This window comes from Ailuropoda melanoleuca, chromosome 2, assembly GCF_002007445.2.
Source record: "Ailuropoda melanoleuca isolate Jingjing chromosome 2, ASM200744v2, whole genome shotgun sequence".
Taxonomy (NCBI): domain Eukaryota; kingdom Metazoa; phylum Chordata; class Mammalia; order Carnivora; family Ursidae; genus Ailuropoda; species Ailuropoda melanoleuca.
Genome location: NC_048219.1, coordinates 138272202 through 138293964, shown reverse-complemented (window position 1 = coordinate 138293964; position 21763 = coordinate 138272202). Strand labels below are relative to the sequence as shown.

Here is a 21763-nt window from a genome sequence, read left to right as displayed (position 1 = left end):
CTGCTGCTGCTGTCATAATATCCCGTATCAAGCCATTGTTCATTTGATAACCTGGTGATCTCATCTGCTTGTTAAAATGATCAAATTCGCATTGATGCTTGTGGCTTTAACACATCTGTATCAATTTGATTTATGCTTCAACACTTGGGCCTAATGACTCAGAAAATCCCTGGTTCCCTGGTGTGATGCTGTCTGTAAACCGCGTTTGGGTGGAAGGTGGGTCGTCTCACCGTTTATAAGCCTTAGTTAGGAAAGCTGCCTGCCTGCAGATGGGTGGAGTCCCTTATTTGTCACAAGCGCTTATTTTCTTTTTTAGTGTTTGATTCCATTCAGCCATTTTCCATTAATTTACATTTGCTAGTCATGAAGCCACATAGGAATACTCTGGGCAGTTGGGGTTGGAAATCGGCGCTTAAATCAGGGTGATATATAGTTTTTCTACAAGGTCTGTTAAATTATTAAGTGCTGAAGGGTGTTTTACTCTTTTCTTATGTATAGTTTGATTCATTAGTTCCTTACCCGAGCAGGCGACTTTTAAATTTTCTTCTGTTTGGATAGTGTTCTTTATAGCGTCCTGCAAATGCTGCTCTTTGGCCAGTAAAGAGGTAGATAACCAGTCAATCCTTGGGGAGGGAGTGGGGCTTAGTTTTCTTCCAGGTGGAGGAGGAGTCCATCCACAGGAACCTCAGTGACTTAGCTGATAGAGGAAGTACGACATGAATTATTTGGGGAAGTACAGAAAAGACTAACACAAACACAGTGTCCAGGTTTTGGTACAGGCTGACAACAAGTTTTCATTGCTGAGTGTTCTTGGTAAAAACTTGGAGATTCTTTTGAATGTTTAGGCACTCATGTGATTGCCAGTTTATATTTCATTTAAAAAATTTTAAGTGTATGTGGCAGGGACTGGGAGAGGACATTTGAAGAAATTATTTTTTGTTATGATAATTATACTGGTGGGAGAAGTTTTCCCCATAAAGCAGGTGTGTCTATGACTTTGTTTTTCATGACAATGATTCTTTTACATTAATGAAGAACTGCTTGAGGCTTTCAGATTTTCTGCTTGTTTTTTTCTGTGGGACTCCCCCCACCCCTGAATGGGTAAGCCTGTGCACACACCGTGGAACATTCCAGGGTGAAGCAGGCCTCCCTGGAACTTAGATTCTTTATCACACTCCCAGGGGAGTTCATTTCAAGTTGTTGGTACTAGGAGCTGCAGCATGATATTGCCCAATCCCAGGCTCTCTTATTGCTGGGTGGGAGGGAGTGGGATTGCTGTTGCAGAAATTTTATTATCTTTAGAACGAAAGAATTTATTATAGGGGTTTTCTTAGAAGATCTCTTTCATGTGGGTTAAGATGTTTTGAGCTCTGAATCTCCAAGCTGCTTACAGGTTCTAAGTTGTTCTCGACTGGGGGTGGTACGGCCACTCTCAAGGGATGTTTGGATGTGTGTGGGGTGTTCTTTGTTGTTACAGTGACCACAGGGAAGGGCACTACTGGCATTCCACCTGTGGGAGCCAAAGATGCTATACAACCTGCTTTGCCCAGGACAGTTAAATACACATCCCACTCTAAATGCCAACTCTGCTCTCTCCGGAAGCCCCGAGAAGCATGGTTTTATTTGTAATGCTCTGCAGTGCTGATTGATAGTCCGGTTGTCAGGACAGGAGTTGCTCACTGAAAACGAAGCGGAGCGGGAGAGACTAGGGGGGAGGGGAGGAAGGCAGGTAGCTTGTGTTTATGTGAAAATGGGAAATTGCGCAGTTAGAACAGGTGGAAACAATTTCCCGCTTCTTAGATTGAGAGGCTACTCTGATAAAAGCCATTATTCGGCTGGCTTTTGGTCATTGAAAGGAACTTTTTAAAAATTATGAAGCAAATATTTTAGCAATCTTTGAGATCAACTGTCTTGTGGGTTGACTGAATTCTGTAGTCTGGCTGCTCAGAAACATTCAGCTTGGTGGGGAAAGGACGCTAGGCTACCTTTGGCGCACCTGTGGAACCGGCTAGTCACTTGTCAAACAAGTGGACCAGGCCTGGGGCAGCTGGAGGGCTGCAAGATGAGACCCATCTCTGCTAGCAGCTTCTTTTTTTTCTAAGATTCATTTATTCATTTGAGAAAGAGGGGGAGAGAGAGCATGTGAGCAGTGGAGGGGCAGAAGGAGAGGGAGAGAATCTCAAGCAGGCTCCCTGCTGAGTGTGACAGGGCTTGACGTGGGGCTTGATCTGAGGACCCTGAGATCATGACCCTGAGATCATGACCTGAGCCAAAATCAAGAGATGGAAGCTTAACCGACTGAGCCACCCAGGTGCCCCATCTGCTAGCAGCCTCTTGGTGAACCACTGACCAGCTTACTCACCAAGCTCACTCATGCTGTGGCCCAGTTTCTGGGGAATGAGGTGGAGCCCCAAGCCCTTCTCATGACTAAAGTCTGTATCCTTGTTCAGGCTATGTATACCCAGAGCCACCTTTAGTTTTAACACAGGTACTGGCACTGGTGAGCTCTAAGCTTTCCTACGGTCAACCCATTTGATCGCGTCACTCTTTTGCTTAACATTTATGGTACTTTATTCTCCATCTCCCCAGCCTTGTTCTCCACTCATAAGAGGTTCCTTGCACTTGTCCTGCGGAGGCCTGCACATTAAGCCTGCACCTGTGTTGGGCTTCTCTCAAACTGTTTGGACTCTACACAAAGCTCTGGTCCCTCCTCTTTGCTCATCGTGCTCATCACAACGGCCCAGTACAGTCTTGCTCTCCATCATGAAGCCTTCTGTAATTACTCCAGCTTGTGGTGTTAGTTTTTTCTCCTTGAGACCAATTGACTCTTGTCGTCGGTGCTCCTTATTTGGAGCCAAATCATCTACAGTCATATGGCACAGCTTCGGAGCCAGAATACCTAGGTCTGAATCCTTATCCCTCTACTTACTAGTTAGTTGTGAGATTTGGTCAAGCCTCAGTCTCCTCATCTCTGCAATGGGGCTATTAATACTATTTCACAGAGTTGTTGTGTTGATAAGTGAGATAATCTATGGAAAACACTTAAAGTACATGGCTAACTTATATAAATAACTTTTGTCCCCAATAAATTTGTAAGCTCTATTAAAAAAAAGGACCCTGTCTTAACTTTGTTTCTTCCACAAGCCCTAGAACTATGTTTTGCACGTAGTAGGTATAAATATTTTTTGTGGCTTTAGTGAACCTGACGTCATATTCTTTTTTTTTTTTTAACTACACTTAAATGATGTGTGTACATGATCACTCATCAAGTGGCTTTGTGAGTTTTGCTTCAAAGTCCTTGAATTCTTGAAATGTCTTCTTAATACTGGTTTGCTCTAATCAGACATCAGGGCTCTGAAACAACAATTTGGAAAAAACAGTCAACTCAGTGGCTTCTAAACTGGATTTAAAAAAAAAAAAAGATTTCTGGCCTCCTATTTGACAACCTGTTAGGAAAACCAGGCGGCTAGAATGTTGCACAGAAAGAGAGTAGTAGATTGGTTTGCTGTGTATGTCTTGTTTCAGTTCCATCAGTCGACCCTTGACTATTCCACCAGTTGATATTAGGCAGAGCAGGGTCTTCGCCCAATTTGTTACGCTTGGCTGTCATGACTGCTGTGTAAAGTTTTGGAAATAAGCAAGTGACTCAGTCTTTGAAAGGAACAGGCCTTGTTGGTGTGGATAAGGTGTGAGAATTGTAGGGAATCATCACCCAACTTGTAAACATCAAAAGTATGTCAAAGGAATAAAAATCAAGTACAGAAAAAGTGAAATAAAAATTATGGGTGAATTAAGGAATTGCTTCTTACATTGGCTTCTTTGAGCTCAGTGAAGGCAGGACTATTAAAATATCATGTACTTTAACATGACATATCTTTAAAAAGAGCATGCATCTCCTCAGGTAGACCAAGTGTCTGGAAGGACCAGCACATGTTAAGAGGATCTAACAGGAAAATAGAATTTGCCATAGAAAGTACCTTACTCTGTTAACTTTGGACAATGTTCCATTGACTACGACTTGCCTTTCTCTTTCGAGAAAATAATTTATGAGTGAAAAAACAAACTTGCACTGGAAAAGGGTAAAAGAATCAGACCTTTTAATATGGCTCAATATTTTTCTTTTTCTTTCTTAAATTTCTGGGCATTCCTCTTCCAAGTAATTTCAAATTATTCCAGATTTTATTTTCCTTTCTGTGGATTTAAGATAGCAAGCAAAGTCTTAATAAACTGTTATTGTTTGCCTTGACGGTTCTACATATGTAATGGTTTTATATATATAATGATACCAAGAGGCTGAAGTTTATGAAGAGAATTCTCATTACCTGATGAATATGCTTGACTATCCCACATGTGCCTAACACTGTGCTAGAGGCTGTAAAGAATATAAAAATAGTGTACTTAATTTAGTACTGTTCCTGGAGAAACAAAGGACTTCTTCCTTCCTCTAGGCATTAACTTTTTTTCTAGTATCTTAACACATTCTTAGTCCAACACATAGACCAGGAAGCTTGGGATATGGCTATTTATGAAGAAAGGATTACTCTTGTTTTTCTCCAGTTTGGGGCTTTATAAGGTTGGAAAACAAGTCTATTCCTATGTCTAATATACTTTTTCTTGAAGAGATTGAGCCTCTTTTTTGATGTCCCTGGGTTGCTTTTGATTGTAGCAAGTTTTCCTAAGCCCGAGAATTTTTATGTGCAGTGTTAGTTGCCAGGTAGACTGCTTCTCCAACTGAATTACATGAGCATAGGGATGCTGTGGATTTCACACCAGCCCAGTTCACGAATTCGGTTAATGTGGATAGCAACTTTGGAAAAAAGTCACGTTTTTACATTCATTCTCGAGCTTGGTGAAATAATTTCTTTTTCTTTCCCTTTTTGCTTTTTCTCTTTCTTTCTTTGGTGCAAGGGAACACAGAGCAGTGGTCAAGATAACACAGATACTGGAACTAGAACTGTCAGGTCCAAATCTTTGCTTTGCACATGTTTGCTGTTTGATCTTGGGCAAGTTACTGAACTGCTTTGTGCCTCATTCTTTGTTTGTAAAATGTTTGTAATAATGACATCTATCTCATAGGGCTGTTATGGAAGTTAAATGACTTGAAGTTGGCAAAGTGCTTAGAATGTGCATGCCATTTATGTGCCGCATAAGTATTTTCCATCTTTGCCCCATCTATTTTGATTCTTGGAAAAGGCCAGGGCTAGTGCTGGGGAAGCAGGGTATTCATTTGGTCCTAATGGTTTCTTGTCAATGGCTGCCTGGTTCTTAACAATTTTTTTTTTTTTTTTAAATTTTCGGGTAGGGGGAGAGAGGGAGAGAGAGAGAGGGAGAGAGGGAGGTTGGGCAGAGGGAGAGAGAGAATTTAATCAGGTTCCACTCTCAGCATGGAGCCTGATTCAGGGTTCGATCTCACAACCCTGAGATTATGACCTGAGCTGAAGTTAAGAGTTGATGCTTAACTGAGCGACCCAGGCGCCCCGTAACAAAAGATTTTTATTTCAGTGTGGACTAGGATGTTTTCCTCCTTGGCTCTTATTAGAGGGAAAATATTTTAAAGTTCTGAAAGTTATTGTTTGCAAAACTACCTGTAGGTTAAAACTGAATTGATTGGATATGAATGTTTAGAGACCATTTGTTGAAAAAAGTTTTAAATTTTCCTCTATTTAGATTTTTTTTTCCTCCACAAACTGTTTAGCTCCAGTGTCTGAAATCCCTCTCCCTGCTTTTTTGGACTTCAAATTATTAAATAAGGAAGTGTAGATACCTTTGGTGGGGTTGAGAGTAGAGGCTACTTACTTAAAACAAAACAAAACAAATACAGTGTATACAGATGAGTTGAAATCAGGGGCACCTGCAATTGTTATTAGACCTGACCCAGAGCTTTTCACTAGTAGTTTGCATTTAAATAGCACATACTCCCTTTATAATAAAATGAATGACAGGCTTCTGACACCAGTGGAGCATTTTGTTTGATTGCTGGGAGGCCACCCAGAAATGGTAAAGTATCAGTTTGTTTTTTCTGGAGAGGTATGTCCAAACAATAGTCATTTGGGAGTTATAACAGGCATGGAAGGGAATATTGAAAGGGTGAATTTGACAGATGAATTATCATGGATCTGTTGATAAATTGAGTAAAACGAGTTTGATATATTACTCTAGATAATTGAATATTTGGGAGATCAAATGTGAAAAAACACTAAGTAGGAAGAGTTAATTGCAAAATTTCCCCTATCAGTTTCGTTTTTTATGTGTTTTATGTAATTGTCTTTGAAGTAATTGAAAAAAATGACTTTTGGGTGTCTATTTTGTGTTCTTTTTATGATGTGTTTAACTTCATATTTTAGCAAAAATAAAATTTGACTTGTAATAAAAGTTTCTTAAGAATTATATATATTTTATAACAGGCAGTAAATTGTTTTGAGAATTTATTTTCTTCTCTATACTCAGTTTCTAAGTTTATGCTTTTCTATTTTTCATAGCAATATTAAACTCTTTGTAAGTAGACTGACCTTTAGATTGTTATAGTTTTTCAACCAGAAATTATTAGATACTAAGGGAGATAAATGTGCTGAACTTACAAATGTATTCTGTTGGATTACTAACAATAGACCTAATTGATAAAGGTGATTTAATATATGTTGTGTTAATAGCTAAACCTCCAAAGCCCCTAATCTCCCATGGAAATATTGCTTTGTAGAACAAAATCCAATGAGAAGTTCTGGGATTCCAGAGTGAATTTGTACATTCCTTAGGGGCATTTTTGCAAGGGAGGTTGTTGTGTTTTAAAGGTAGTTGATAAGAGACCTGCACCACCAACCCCAGACCTGCACCACCAACCACCATCGTGCATTAGTCTATAGAAGGTATTTGGGTGTACGTATTCCTGTACCACTCGGTACCACCATTTAGCCAAGGGAAGTTTCTGACCATTTGCAGCATACATTATAAATCAGGATGTCACTACCAGACAATCAGATTTGAACATTCCATGAACAAAGTAGCCTATATCCCCTAGGAATAGATCACTTAACTATGTTTATGTCATGCTGTTGATATGCCTGCATTTACACAAGTCAGGATAGCACATTGTTTATTTATTTTAGGAGTAGGTAATTGATCTGTATATTTACCTAATTTCGGGTTAATTAGCCAAAACCTGAAATAGGTAATTTAGCATGATTGCTCAAATACATGGGGAAAATAATTGTATTCTTCCAACCCCCCAAATTACTCCTCTACCACCTTGGGCTTGTGAAAGAATAATTTTGAGTCTTCTCCAAGTTGGGCTGATGTTGGCTGCTCTCTTTTAAAAAATTTCCTACTTGGCGCATAATACATGGGGAAGTCACTGGTCAGATATTTGGGGAACCTCAGGATTTCCAACTGCCAAATCAGTCCCCTGGGGAGACTTGGGAAAAGTGCTGGGTATATTGGTTGAATGAAATAAACTTATTAAAGTTATGTTCTCTTTCTGGTATCGCTAGGAGATATCACTGCTACTTGGGAATGTAGTAACTTTGGGGGCCAGATTTGTGCACTCTGGTTGGGTGCAGAGATTTTTCTCTAGTTTGTTTTTTTGGCTTAAAAATTTGTTTGTTTGCTTGCAAAGATGAGCTGACAGATCTGGCATCTTACAGAGTAGTTAAACAAAAAGCCAAATATTGGTCTGACTCTAAGAATGAAGAACCACAGATTGCTATATATGATTTAGTAATAAAAGGGCACTTAAAAAAATGAAGGGCAGGGAACTGAAAATAATAAAAAAGCATAGTCAGGCAAATGAGAATTACTCATGATGTTAATCAGAGATAACCACCATTAGCATTGTGGTCTTTTTCTACACTTTTTTCTCCATATGTAACTCTGTTATAGGTAAAATTATATATTCTCATCTTTGTTACATATTATAAATATTTATCTAACTCCCTTAAAAGTTCTACATAACCATTTTAATGACTTCTTAATATGTAATAAAGATACAAGAAAATTTTATCCTTTTCTTATTATTGAACATCTAGAATGTTGCGATGTTGTGATTAAAATCTCCATACATAAATCTTTGTCTAATTCTCTGATTAGTTCCTTAGGGGGAGAAAAACACCTAAAGATAAAAGAACTAAGGGATGTCTGGGTGGCTTAGCTGATTAAGCATCTGCCTTTGGCTCAGACCATGATCCCAGGGTCCTGGGATCGAGTCCCGCACCCGGCTCCTTGCTCAACGGGGAGGCTGCTTCTCCCTTTGCCTCTGCCGCTCCCCTTTTGTGCTCTCTCTCTCTCTCTCTCTGATAAGTAAATAAGTAAAATCTTTAAAAATAAAAGAACTAAGAATAAGCACTTTTAAAAAGCAAGATACATGCTGTCAAATTTCTTTCTAGATTGGTTACATCAAGGTACATGCTAGTCAGCTGTGTACAGAAATGACCTCTTCCTGCAGATCCTGAAATGGATAATATAATAATAATCATTATAATAATGTTTTCCTAATTTTGTAAATAATTCACATTCCTTTGATTACTAATTCATTGCATAATTTTTCATTTTTATAAAACATTTGTATTTCTTTGGTTAAATATCTGTGTAGGTAGGTTTTTCAACTGGTTTTTTTTTGCTTGTGCAATTGCAGAATGTGGAAGTGAGCATTTCCGCTGTGAAGATGGTCAGTGTATCTCTGCATCCTGGAGATGTGATGGGACCAGAGACTGCTTGGATGATTCGGATGAATTTGGCTGCCGTAAGTGAGGAGGGGCTGGGCTAAGCTCTGTTTTGTTGAGTAACACAGTGCCTCCTGGTGAATCCAGCTGTACCAAAGACAAAAAGTTGTGCTTTTAGTGATAGATTTGGGACTGGGCTCAAGTCTTTTGAGATCTCTGTGGTTGAAGAGAACTGATGGCATTAATCATTCTATTAGTCCCTTTTAAGGAAGGGTTTCAGTTCACATTAGTTTCTGTCTTACTGTTAGCCCATGACCTCGATATGGAAACAAATTTGTGAGTAGTTTTCTGAAGCCTATAAGCCTATTTCAGATTATTCACTCTGGAAATTTTGTGCAACAATTGTGATTTGTAATTCAAGGAGGAGTCTGTTTTTGTATAAAGGACATAGTGTAACTTAGGCGAATGACACAAAAAGATAACAGAAGAGGCTGGTGTGGTTTTGTGTTTAAAAAAATTATAGTTCTCTTAACCTTAGGAAACAGACTGAGGGTTGCTCTCTGTCATGCACAAATAGAACACCTGGGGAGCTTGTTAAAGTGCAAGTTTGCATCCACGTTTGGAGTAGGACCTGAGATTCTGCATTTCTACAAGCTCCCACTTGATGTTACTGCTGCCAGGCTGTGTGTGAATCACATTTTGAGCAAGGGAATAGCTCTGTTTGTAGAGACATAGTCATGTGCTATCTGTTCACTTCCTCTGATCTTCCCAAGTTCATTTTAGGTTAAACACTAGGACCAGAAAAGCAAGAAATTTGTATTCTGGGATAGAGAAATAAGTGGTTAGTTAGTTGTTGGTATAACAATGTTCCATAGCAATGATAATAGGAATGGTACCAATGACAATAGAGATAGCAACTAACATTATACTGCACTTGCACATACGTTATATAACTGATTTTTTTATAGCAAACTTTGAGGTAAATATAGTTCCCATTTTATGGTGCATACATGGAAGCTCAGGGAACCTGCCAAAGATCATAAGGCAAGAAAATTGCAGAAATAGTAATTATTCGATTCATCTCATGTTTTTTTTTTATCATCATGATGCTTTGCTATTAGTTATTACAAAACATTTCAAATAATTTAACAATTATTCATGGTTAATTTTTATTTAAATTTAAAATTTAGTATTTTTTTGTCATGGCTTTGTATGGATGTGTTTTGGCTATTTTATTTTTATTTTATTTTCATTTTTATTTTTTACTTTATTTTATTATGTGTTTTTGTATTGCTTTGGATCATCGGTTTGTTGTGAGGCCATTGGTGAGATTATGTGGCACTGAATGCTGATTAGAGTCCACAGACTCTTGGATGGGATTGTTTATTGTTTGCCATCAAATATATTAAGCAGAAGTTGACATAGATTCTTTTGAAGTAAGCATTGCTTGTTGGTAGAGTAGGGTGGATGTTTGACATAATGAGTCCTTTCCTGGTTTGTTTTAGCTTCCCCTTCTTGCAAGTCAGACCAATTCCTGTGTCAGGGTGAAGGTCTCTGCATCCCTAACTTCTGGGAGTGTGACGGCGACCTGGACTGTGAGGATGGCTCAGATGAACATCGGCATTGTGGTAAGTGTTTATAGAGGGATTTTGTTTTGGCCTCCTGGACACGTAAAATCTGACCTGTTAGAAATGCAATAACAGCGAGATGATTTATAAATGCTGAGTTGGAGCTTCAATGACAGGGGATCCTATGCCACAGTTGCACTTAGGGCTAGATAATATGGAGAGTCTGAATGTGCTGAAGAATTATAAGTATACCCCAACTCTTTGGAAATAGGATGGGTTCCCAGTATTTCATTAAGATTGTGTTACACTCAATAAAGAAACAAAACATTTATTGGTATCTCTAGGTGGGATCTTCATTTGCGTGGTTGGCAGCAGGATGGGTCCTTTTGCTCCTGCAGTGCACTCTGCATTGAAACCTTCGATCCCTCCTGCCTCAGGATTAAACTGTCTTCTTTTTGATTAAGTGGAAGTGGAGCTAGTAGCTAGGTCTGTTGGAGGCAGTGGTGGTTGTGGCTTCAGTGACTGCTGGTACAGCCTGCCTAGAATGAGCTGCAACAAGAAGGAAGATGGTAGCAATCCGGAGGACCTTGGCAGCCACTGCATTCCTGGACACTGACAGGGTTCAGGACAGTAAACTTGAAGAAACCCTTAACTTCTAATTTCTTTGGGCTCAAACTGGAAAAGAGTTTGAAATGGGCTTAAATAACTTGGATGAGAGAGTCATCTTGGGGAAATACAAGATGGCAGCATGTGAGAAATATGCTATGTATATCATTCTTTTGCCTTCTCTGTTAAGGATATTTATATAATTTAAGATTATTCCTGTATCAATGAGGATGTTTTTGGCTGCAAAGAATGCAAAACACAACTCAAAAAAGTTAAGCAAAGGGGGGAATTTATTATCTTACACAATAAGAAGCCTAAATGTAGTGTTGTCCCAGGGTTGATTCATTCCCAGTTCAATAACATCAGCTACTTTTCTCTCCCAGTTTTCTGCTCTGCCGTCTTCAGCCTGCTGGCTTTTTGTGATTGCCTGAAGGCTGTAGAAGTCCTGGATTTCACATCCCTGTAATTCTAATTTCAACATCTAGAAGAGAGAACATAATACCCTTTCCCTGTGTGTGTGTGTGTGTGTGTGTGTGTGTGTGTGTGTGTGTGTAATGATGCTCCCCCGCAACAAAAAAGAAAACCCCCAAATAAAAAACCAAAGACCTTTTAGAAGTCTAGGTTGGACTGAGATGGAAATTGGAGAGAAGATACCAGACTGTAAGGAACCACCACAGGCTCTTGACCGCAGTTGTCCTGTGAAAGAGTCTAGCTCTGATCGTTGTGTGGCATTCACCTTTGAGCCTCCTGCACATTCTGTTCCGTTAAATGCACATCCCACAAATCATGGACATCTGTCATTACTTTGTGTTGATTTTTAAGATGTCAGCCAAGATCCTGTTGGCATTTTTACAGTCATTGCCCACAAAGATCAAAGAAGAAACGGATGTTTTTGATGACTACTTCATGTCAGAACTTGTTTAGTCATTATATGACTAGCAGTGGAGATTTCATGGCCTCCGGTAGGTCCTGGATACATTTATAAAAGCTTGGAATTTAGCCCAGGACTTTTGAGTCCAGCATTGAGTGTGAACTCTTTTCAGTCAGGCCAAGGGTCCTTTGAGGAAGAGAATAGAAATTCTCAAAATACCCATGAGTTCGACTTTGGTTTAAACCTAAAATAAAGACTGTATAATTAAACAGCCTGTGAGTGCTTGTCAGTGTTGGTCATGGGGTCTTCCAGCAAAGGGATGGTGATATTTGGGACAAAGTGATTAAGGAGAAACTAGCAAACTGTGTAGGGCTATGGAGGGTGGTGGTGGTGACAGATGACAATCCCGAGGAAGGCATGGACAGGAGCTAATCAAGACCAACCAGGAGCATGGCATGTCCAGGTGAGGTCCAGTTATGTGTCAGGATGTGAGGTGGAATGGCAAAAGGGGATGGCCACGTCTGAAAGAGGGAGCTGGGGAATGGTAGCTCAGAAATACTGAAAGGTGGAATTAAAATTGTCAGGCATAATAGGGCCCAGGAAAAAAACCTTTGTAGGAAATTTATCTGGCCAATACTATTTCCTGGCTAGCCCCTCAAAAGTCCTAGGAGATTAAAAAAAAGGAGTAGGAGAAAAAAGGGATGATCTGTAGATAGTGAGTACTCAGTGGCAACAGGATGGTGCTAGATTGTGGATGACCCCTTGCTAATAATAATACTTTACAGAGGGGATGCAAACTCCTAAGGACAACTGGTTGGGAAAACAGACTAGAGAAAACTTTATAGCAGTAATTCATAAGCAATGTTACATACCATTTTAAATGACTGGATTTCATAAGGTAAATCTTGTATTAAAAAAAAAAGATTATTTGAGAAAGAGAGAGAGAGAATGAGAACGAGCATGGGAAGGGGTAGAGGGATAAGGAGAAGCTGACCCCCTGCCTAGCAGAGAGCCCATCGAGGGGCTCGGTTCCAGAACCCTGGGATCACGACCTGAGCTGAAGGCAGACGCTTAACTGACTGAGCCACCCAGGCGTCTCTAATTCTTGCATTTTTAATGACATAAAATTCATTATTAGGCATCCTTTAGCTACAGAATATGCCACCACTATATTCACTAAGGTCACCAGAGAACCCCTGATTGTCAAGTACAGTGGACGCTTTTCCTTTCTCATCATTGGATGGACTTTTCAATTGCACTTGACTTCGGCAATCGCTCTCTCCTTTTGACACTACTACCTCGGCTACCGTGACTCCTCACTTATGGTTCTTTTCTGAACTGCTTTGATCATTCCATTTTATTTTCCTCTTCTGCCCAGCCTGGAGTATGGCTGTTGCTCAGAACCCTGCACTTAGCAATTCCTCTTACTCTACACTTTTCCAGAATAATTTCAACCAGTCTTACGATTTCAGTAACCCTGGATAGGCTGATGGTACCCAAATCTATGCTTATGACCCAGATTTCTTGCCCACACTTCAGTCTTGTATATTCAGCTGCCTGTTGGAGATCTCCAGGATGCTTCAAATTCAAGGTGTCCCAAGTGTAGTTAATAATCTTCTCCCCTGGCCAGGTTTTTCCTTCTATATTTGCTGGTCTACGTGAATTACTTTTCATAGAAATAAAATTAACTCACTATAAGGTACTAGCAGAAAATATAACATCAGGCTCAAACTATTAGAAATAGGCAGATTGAGGCCATTTTCCTTGTTAATCTAGAATTTTATTAAACATATTTCATAATGAAGGCATTTTGTTAGAGGAAATATAAAGATGGCTATCAGTGACATTGAAGATGTAATCAGTTAGCATGGAAAAGATATCACAATCCCTTAGGCACTCGAGCTAGAAATTTGGAATTTTTCTTGATTCTTCTGCCCATATTTAGTCACCAGCCCTGGCCTAACACCTCTAAAGTTCAACCCCTTTCCCATTTACATCATTACTGCGAGCATCCTTTGGTGTGTATCACCCCAAGAAGAAAGCTCCAACTCCTTAACATGGTTTACAGTGGCTTCTAAGATACGGCTGGTGCTTATTTTTCCATGTCTATCACTTGGCTGTTCATGCCTTGAAATTTCCACGTGGGGTCACATCAGTGCTTATAGCTGCCTTGGGCTTATCATGCTGTGTCCCTCTTTGACCTCTGTGCAATGCTGCCTGAATGCTTGTTGCTAGACAGTCCTCCTTTCCTTTTGACTGGATTAACCTAGCCACTTCTCTAAGACCCAGGTGAGGTGTTACCTCTCAAAGGAAGCTCTTATCTCAGAATGAATTAGGCACTCCTCCCTGATCCTTCTATAGTTAATTCCTTGGGTGCCCATACTTCACTTTCATCATTGCTTTCTAATTAATTCTTGAAATATGTCCTAGAAAACTATGAGCTCCTTGAGGGTAGGGACTGTGCTTAATTTATTGTATTCCCATTGTTGGTGTACTTTGTGGCATGTAATAGGCCTTCCGTAGATGTTTATGTAATGAGTGAATAAGTTTATCCTAGCATCAGACTGGTTGATGAATCCATATAATTTTAATTTATCATTTCTGTATGTTTGAATGAGCTTTTAATTGCTCCCTCATAAACCCCTTTGAAATCTTAAGCACATAAATATAGAATTGCTTTGGGCTTCAGTTTAAGAAGAAAGCCAAGATACTTAAAATAATATTGGCTCTTGATTTAGTTTTTCTTCATATTTTGCTTGAAAATACTCATGGCTTACCTTTCTTGGGAATAAAAAAAGTTCTTTAATTTTATGTGGAAATTAGCAATATATACTTAAGTAAATTATAGGGGAATTTAATGAAGAAGTATTAATCTTAGCCTTACTTAGATAAAATTGTGTCTGCTTTGGGCAGAATTCAGACATTTAAATGACTTCTAGAAAAGTTGTTCTATTCTAATTTTACAATTATAAGGTACTGGGAGAAAATATGAAATCATACTGTCAAAGTGTCAGAAATTGACTGACTGGAAAAGTCGTGTTTGCTATTCAAGAATTACATAACACATTCATAATGAAATCATTTTATTAAACGGAAAGAAGGAACAAGATGACATGAAAGGTATAATCAGTTAAACATGGAAGAGGTGGTAATTATGGATAGTTTTTAATGTCTTACTTATCACATGGTAACCTTTATATGTTTGAATCTTCAAGTGTCAACTCTAAAGCTATGATTGATTATCCACTTGTCTTTTAGAAAGGTTTTTAAGTTTAGATGATGGCACACCCCTTAATAGATAGGTAATTTCATCAGAAAACCAAATTTTGCTGAACCTAAGAATCTTTACTATATACAAGTACAGGGAACTCTGTAAAAATTCAGGGGAAAATTTTTTTCCTTCCATTTGATGATTATAAATTTTTCTCAGTGGATCACATTTTCCCCATTCCCCAAATGTTTCTCTTTCTATGTGGACAGTTGAAAAATCCCATGATAATTCCTGCCCCAGGCTTACAGAAGGGCATTCACATGATGCTTGCGGCATCAATTCCTTAGATTTGGTGGGTTTTATCCCGAGGCAAATTTGATAAACTACTGATGCCTTGCTTTTACCTACTGTAATCAACATAGGGGAAAAACAAGCTAGTTTAGTTTGTTTATACAACTGATAACACATTCAATGTAGAAAGTCATATAATAGAGAAAACTCTAAAGAAAAAAATCATACCCATATTTTTATCACTCAGAAACAACCACTGTTGTAACCCTTTTGCATACATCCTTCTTGTTTAAACAAGTATTTCATTGAGGGGGAAACTTATTGATCCCTGGCCAATGCCTGTATCTGCAAAATTCTTATTTCATTCATCCCTTTTACCATATAGGTTTCAATCTATATTGTATTCTCAACACATGTCGATAATATAATTGTCTACACTAACATGCTTGAGTGTTGATGTGATTCTGTGAGCATTTTTAAAAGATTTTTTGAAGGTTTTATTTATTTATTTTGGAGAGAGCAAGAGGGAGAGAGAGAGAGAGCACATGCATGCATGGGTGAGCGGGAGTTGGGGGGGTGGGGGCCAGAGAGAAGCAGACTCTCCACTAAGTGTGGAGCCCCTGCTTCGAGACAGTCTCAGGAGTCTCTGTTCATGACTTAAGCCGAAATCAAGAGTTAGATGCTTGATTGACTGAGACACCCGGGCGCTCCAGTTCTGTGAGCATTTTGATAGTATCCTGATGATAATACCTTTGCTTTTGCATTTTGAGCTGTCTACCTTGGTGTAGCTGGGTAACCTGCTTTCTGAGCCTATGAACTTTATGTTCAATATACTCTTTTGCATTTGCTTTCAAATTTCCTCACTCATCTTTGGTAAATGTCAATGGATTGGTCTGTCTTTGGCAGTAATTATAAAGTAATCTCTTTTCCCCTTCACAGCTGGGAGAACATGCTCAAGCCATCAAATTACATGCTCCAGTGGTGAATGTATCCCAAATGAATACAGGTGCGACCACGTCAGAGACTGCTTAGATGGAACTGACGAGAAAGACTGCCGTGAGTCCCTTTCAGTCTTTGCACTGTATTTGCTTTCACCTTTGTCCCTTTGGCATTTTAATCAATTTGTTAGATTTGTTGATGGACAGAAATGCTTACAATATGCCTCTTGTTATTGAAATCTCTTGGCAGATTCTTGTGTGGATTAGAGGTGATACTCTGATACGAGACTATTTTTAGCAAGACATTCTAAGTGTGTCCTGCCTTAGCACATCAAATTTGTATATTTTTTGAAGTAAGGGACTTTTAACATTAATATAGAATCCTGAAAGTTCATTGAATACATTGAATACAAATTCCAGTTTGGTTAATTTTGGGTTTTATTAAATTACTATGGTAAATTTCTGGGTCAAATGTTCCATTAATTTTTCTGCTCTTATGGACTCAGTGTTTTCCAGTTTGGAAAAGAGTTATATTTTGAAAATGGCTTTTTCCAGTGGCAGCCTGTTATATCAGTTTGTAATTGATCACCACAAGATAAGGCATAGAAATCACAGTATTCTATGTATAGTGTTGAGATATTACCATAACCAAAGTAAGAGAGTGCAATCATGGTGCATCATGTACATCTTACAAATAAGCAGGGAGTAATCTCTCTCTCGAGGTTTATGTGGAATTGTTAGATTAAAAGAATATAGGAATTATTCTACTGTGTCAGTCCTGTGGTCCATCTAACTGTGTCTTTAGCTTCAGACATACCCAGTTTTGCTTAAAAGCCCTTGTGAACATATCATTCATGCGTTTATCCAGAACTTCCTTGAGTTCTTATGCATTTTTTCCTGAATTTCTTTTGATAGGCTTCATTTCATAAGTTTACTATGAGCTGAGTAAGGTTAGTTTCTTTCCTTTGCTCTTAAATTTATGCTTCAAACTTTAGGGAGTTGTTTTAATATTCCATTATTCCAATAATCAGTGGGTAGATTTTGTGTACCTTAGAAAACTTGATCATAAACTTCTTAGTTATTATGTCTCCAACTGAGATTTAAGTTTTAGTCCGTTCTTATGGGACACCTCCTCTATTGTTTGATCATTTTGATTAATTTAGTGTTCTGGACTGTTCCTGAATTTCTTCCTTTGGTCCAAATGATGTATTTTATGTTTCTTGTTGAGAGGACCATCTTCTGTATATTTTGGTACATTTCCCAATAAGGTGCATATGCCTTGGGTGGGAGCTAACATAAACTGGTTATGAGAAATCATTCCCATTTCACTATATTGTTCAAACTGTATTCTTCATGGAAGAAATACTACTATATGTGAAAAGGAAAGATCTGGGTCCAAACAGGTCCATATTCATGTTGCATCCACATTATTATTACAAAGTGCATTTTATTTTGTTTTTTTAAANGCGGAGGGGCAGAGGGAGAGGGGGAAGCAGACTCCCTGCTGAGCAGGGAGCTCGATTGTGACCTGAGTCAGAGGCAGACCCTTAACTGACTGAGCCACCCAGGTGCCCCAACACACGATGCATTTTAAAAAACACTTCTTCTCCTTTAGTGCTTTCTTTCCTTGGGTCTATTTTTCGAGAGGATGCTGTGCTGTTTTTCTTTGTATCTCTAGCAGAATTGCTGGTCCAGTTGTGTTGTGGTATAATTTCCAACTTAAATGTTCTCTTGGAAAGGGATTATGTTACCTCTAATTGGGTCCCTTTTCACTTTGAAAATTTAGACTTAGTATTGACAATTATAGAGATGGTAGTGTCTGTCTGGATGTCACAAAATAGCAAGTTCATGAGTCAAGGACTCTCAGTGCTTTGGGAAGCAAATAATAGGTTTTTCATTGTGGCAAGTGAAGAAAATATTTTTGATTAACAATAGTGATGGATCATATATTTTATAGTATTTTGTAAACTGCTAAGTATTACATAAATTCCTGTTGTTATTCTTAATTAAGTTCCTCAATGAGGACAATAGGGCAGGTGTTAGTATACGCTCATAAATAAAGAAACTGGGACTGCAAAGAGTAGAATGGCTTGTTCAAGGTTGTACAGTGTGTGGCAGTGCTAGGGCTAAATCCATCTTCTGGCTCCAAGTCTGGTGATCGCTTTTCATGAAGGACTTTATTTACAGAAAGAGAAAGTTCTACCTTGTGCAAGTTTAAGAGAGAACCAGAGGCTGTGCCACCAGCCAACAGTCTGTGTCTTTATCCCTAATTTACAAGTGGACAAAAATGAGTGCTTTATTGGAAATGCAATGGGAATGAAGGAAATGCTACTTTAGGGAAAATAAAAGGCAGCTGAAACAGACAGATTGTTTGGATTTATTCCATGTGAACGCCCTGCAGCCAAATCTAAAGTCACCAGTACAACTCCCTCACGACTTTGCCAATAGACCTTCCGGAAAAAAGCTGGCAGGGTATGAGCATGCATGCAGCTGTTATAGAAAGGAATGGAGGAAAGAAAGTGAGTGAGCTTTATAAAATATCTGAGCAGGAATTTTTAATCAAGTTTTTATTTGTTTTTTTAAGTACAAGGAATAGGTGAAACAAGGATTTGTTAAGGAAAGAGAGCGAGGTTTAGATGATAGTTAATTGCTCCTGGAATCGTACGAGTCATGAATTCTGCAGGGTTCATAGCCCTAAGATGGATCTGACACATGTAAATGGGTTTTATAATGAAGTATTCTTTCCTATTTCTCTTTGCCTTGTTTATTTATTACCATGTGTTATTTATGGAGGAGTATAAAAAAATCTCAAATCAGGAAATTTTAGAAAAGAATCTTCATACTTCTTTGTGCTTTGATCTCCTGGCCATAGCCAGATTCGTACAAAAAAGAAATGAATGGCCTGGATCAAAGTCTTTAGAAAGTGCTAATATAGAGAGACAGATTGGCGTCATTTTGTTTTTCCTCTTTGTTTGGAACACTTGCAGAAAATGGGAAAGGGAACTGCCATTCACGGAGCACCAATCAGTATTTTATGCAATTTTTATGTGAATACCACAAGGTGGGTGTGATGAACATCTTCTCTTTACAGAGACTATAAAGATTGTCAGGAATCAGGTGTGGAGGAGCCAGGCTTTTAACCTAGGTCTAAAGCCTATGCCCGTGCTCTTGGAATACTTTTCTTTAGTAATGGGAGTTTAGAGTATTTTTGCCTGACGGTTACTTAGCTATTTTATCATTTAAAAATTATTATTTAAAGCTTTTTGCTATGGAAGGTTTTAAACAAAATCAAAAGCAGGGTGAATTATATGATCACCTCCGTACTCATCACTCAAGTTATATCAATTACCAACTCTTAGCTAATTTTGTCTTACCTATAGCTCTTTATTCTTCTCTCCATTATTTTGAAGCAGTTCTCACAAATCACGTAATTTTATCTTTAAATGATTTAATATTTATCTCCAAAATATAAGGACTAAAACCTAGCATAACATAACAATAATCATGACCATATCTAAAAGTTAACAACTGTTCTTTAAAATAATTAGTTCTTAAAATTTCCCCAGTGGCTTGTTATTATTTTTTACGGTGTCATTTAAATCAAAGTCCAAATAAAATTTATATGTTGGAGTTAGTTGCTGTCTTTCGATTTGTAAGTTTGTCTTCCATTTCTGTTTTTTACCCCTGGCAATGTATTTGTTGAAAAAACCAAACTTCTTGCCCTGAGTTTCCTACAGTCCATGTACGTGTGGAGGGGCAACAATACTTTGAATATAAAGATATATATTTCCATTAGGAGGCATATAATGTCTAACTATCAGCCACTGATGATTGTTGCTAAGATCCATTTAGTCATAAAGATACTAGCTATTTTAAATGTCCCTTCAGATATATAGTAGCTGTTTATTAATTGTTTTAAATTGGAATGTTACAATATGATGAAGGATTAAGCAAGTCTTGCCCAGAAATCATTTTTGTAAGACATGACACTTTATTCTATTGTTTCTGTAGTCATGATGCTTGGGAATCATTACTTGTGGACAAATGCAGGATCAGCCTATGAGCATGACTTTCATTTTTCTATTTCTCAGAAATAAGGTTGTCTACAGGAAGGGGTCTAAATATATTAGGCACCTAGAAACCATTTAAATGTAGTAATTATGTTGGAAAAGCTCCAAAGAAGGACTGAATTCTTCTCCCCAAATATTTGAAAGGATCAGGAAGCTTCATAGTCCTGCCTGTTGGATCAGACCTTTAGGTTATGGTCCCTACCCTTTCAAGCTTCTAAGATCAAGACATTGAGCTCCAGCAAAGCACCTTGCATCTGTTGCAGGCATTCCTTTTACAGAACAAAGAAGAGTGTGTAAGAGTTCTCTCAGGGAGGCAGGGGGGAGGGAGGGAAGAGAATGGGTGAGATGGTGAGGAGGGCAAGCATAGTAAGATCCTACTAAAAAGATTATCCTTCAGATAAATTTTGTGTTGTATGAAAGCTTCTTATTATGTTTGGTCTTTGTGTCTGCTGTGTTCCTATATCCATAAGGTATTTTTGATTATTCTCCTGTTTGAGAACTATTTCTAAATATGTATATGTGTATGTGTGTGTGTGTATTCATATATATATTATAAAAACCTGTGAGACAGTTTAGTAAAAGTTAATTTTCTCCAAGTAATTTTATTCTTCAGTCCAGCCATCTATAAAATGGCACCTACTATTAAATAGCTTGTCAATTAATTTTTTCCCACCAAGGAACAGGAGATTCAAAACTGCAGTCCATTTTACTTCTAATGGGATTAGCATCAAGGAAAAACCACTCATGCAGAGTCCAAGATAAACATCAGAACAATGCAGCAATTATAGGTCATTCAGTTAATATATTGCAGTGACTTTCAGTTGCTCAAAAATAGTACAGTTTTTCCCAGTTAAGCAAAGAGATTATTTTGCTTTTATCAAGTGCCATATTAGAGTGATTTTGGTGCAAGTAAAACTATAGCTAATTATCATTGGTTTGCAGTCCTTCTCTTTTGATACTTAGGAATGCCAAAGAAAGGGTAAATAAAATCCCTGCTACAATGAAGGCTTTCTTGCTGGTAATCAGCAGCATTTGGTCTGCCTGCGACTGGGGCTGCTTTGTCCATGAAGTTTTATTTCTATTGACTTTCTGTTCTTTAGAATTCAAACATTTGCCTTTATATATCTAATTGCTGAAACTCCAGCCAGGGAAACAGAGGAATAAAGAGTCATTCTGTGGACTTTGATGGCTTGTGAAGAACATGCTTTTCCTCAAACTCAGTTGCACATTTACTTTGCCCAGTAAGCCTTGCTCCCGCTGTCCTCTCTGTACTCCAGGTGAGAAAGCACAAGCAGAGAGACTGACCCCATCTTATCTATCAGATAACGTCCCACATGTACCTTTTTAGCATTCTTACAGCTCATATAGAAGTCGGAGCCCCGAAACCTTCGGGAAATAAAAATTTCTTGTTTAGATTCCCATCATACAAGCACCTTATATTTATTCCAAGACCCTAAGACCCCTCTCAGCTGTTGCCCAATTTCTTTGACCCTTGTATAATGAAGTTACAGGGAGTTGTCTTTAATATCCCTGCCTCCATTTCCTCTCCTTTTTCTT

General features: G+C 38.4%; 1 protein-coding gene across 1 annotated transcript in view; it reads left to right on the top strand.

The window, feature by feature from the left end:
- LRP2 (LDL receptor related protein 2) overlaps nt 1-21763 on the top strand; it is a 193680-nt gene that overhangs the window by 23355 nt on the left and 148562 nt on the right. The window contains 3 exon segments of the mRNA XM_034642228.1: nt 8624-8731; nt 10157-10279; nt 16138-16254. Of these exon segments, the coding sequence (XP_034498119.1) occupies nt 8624-8731; nt 10157-10279; nt 16138-16254 (348 nt within the window).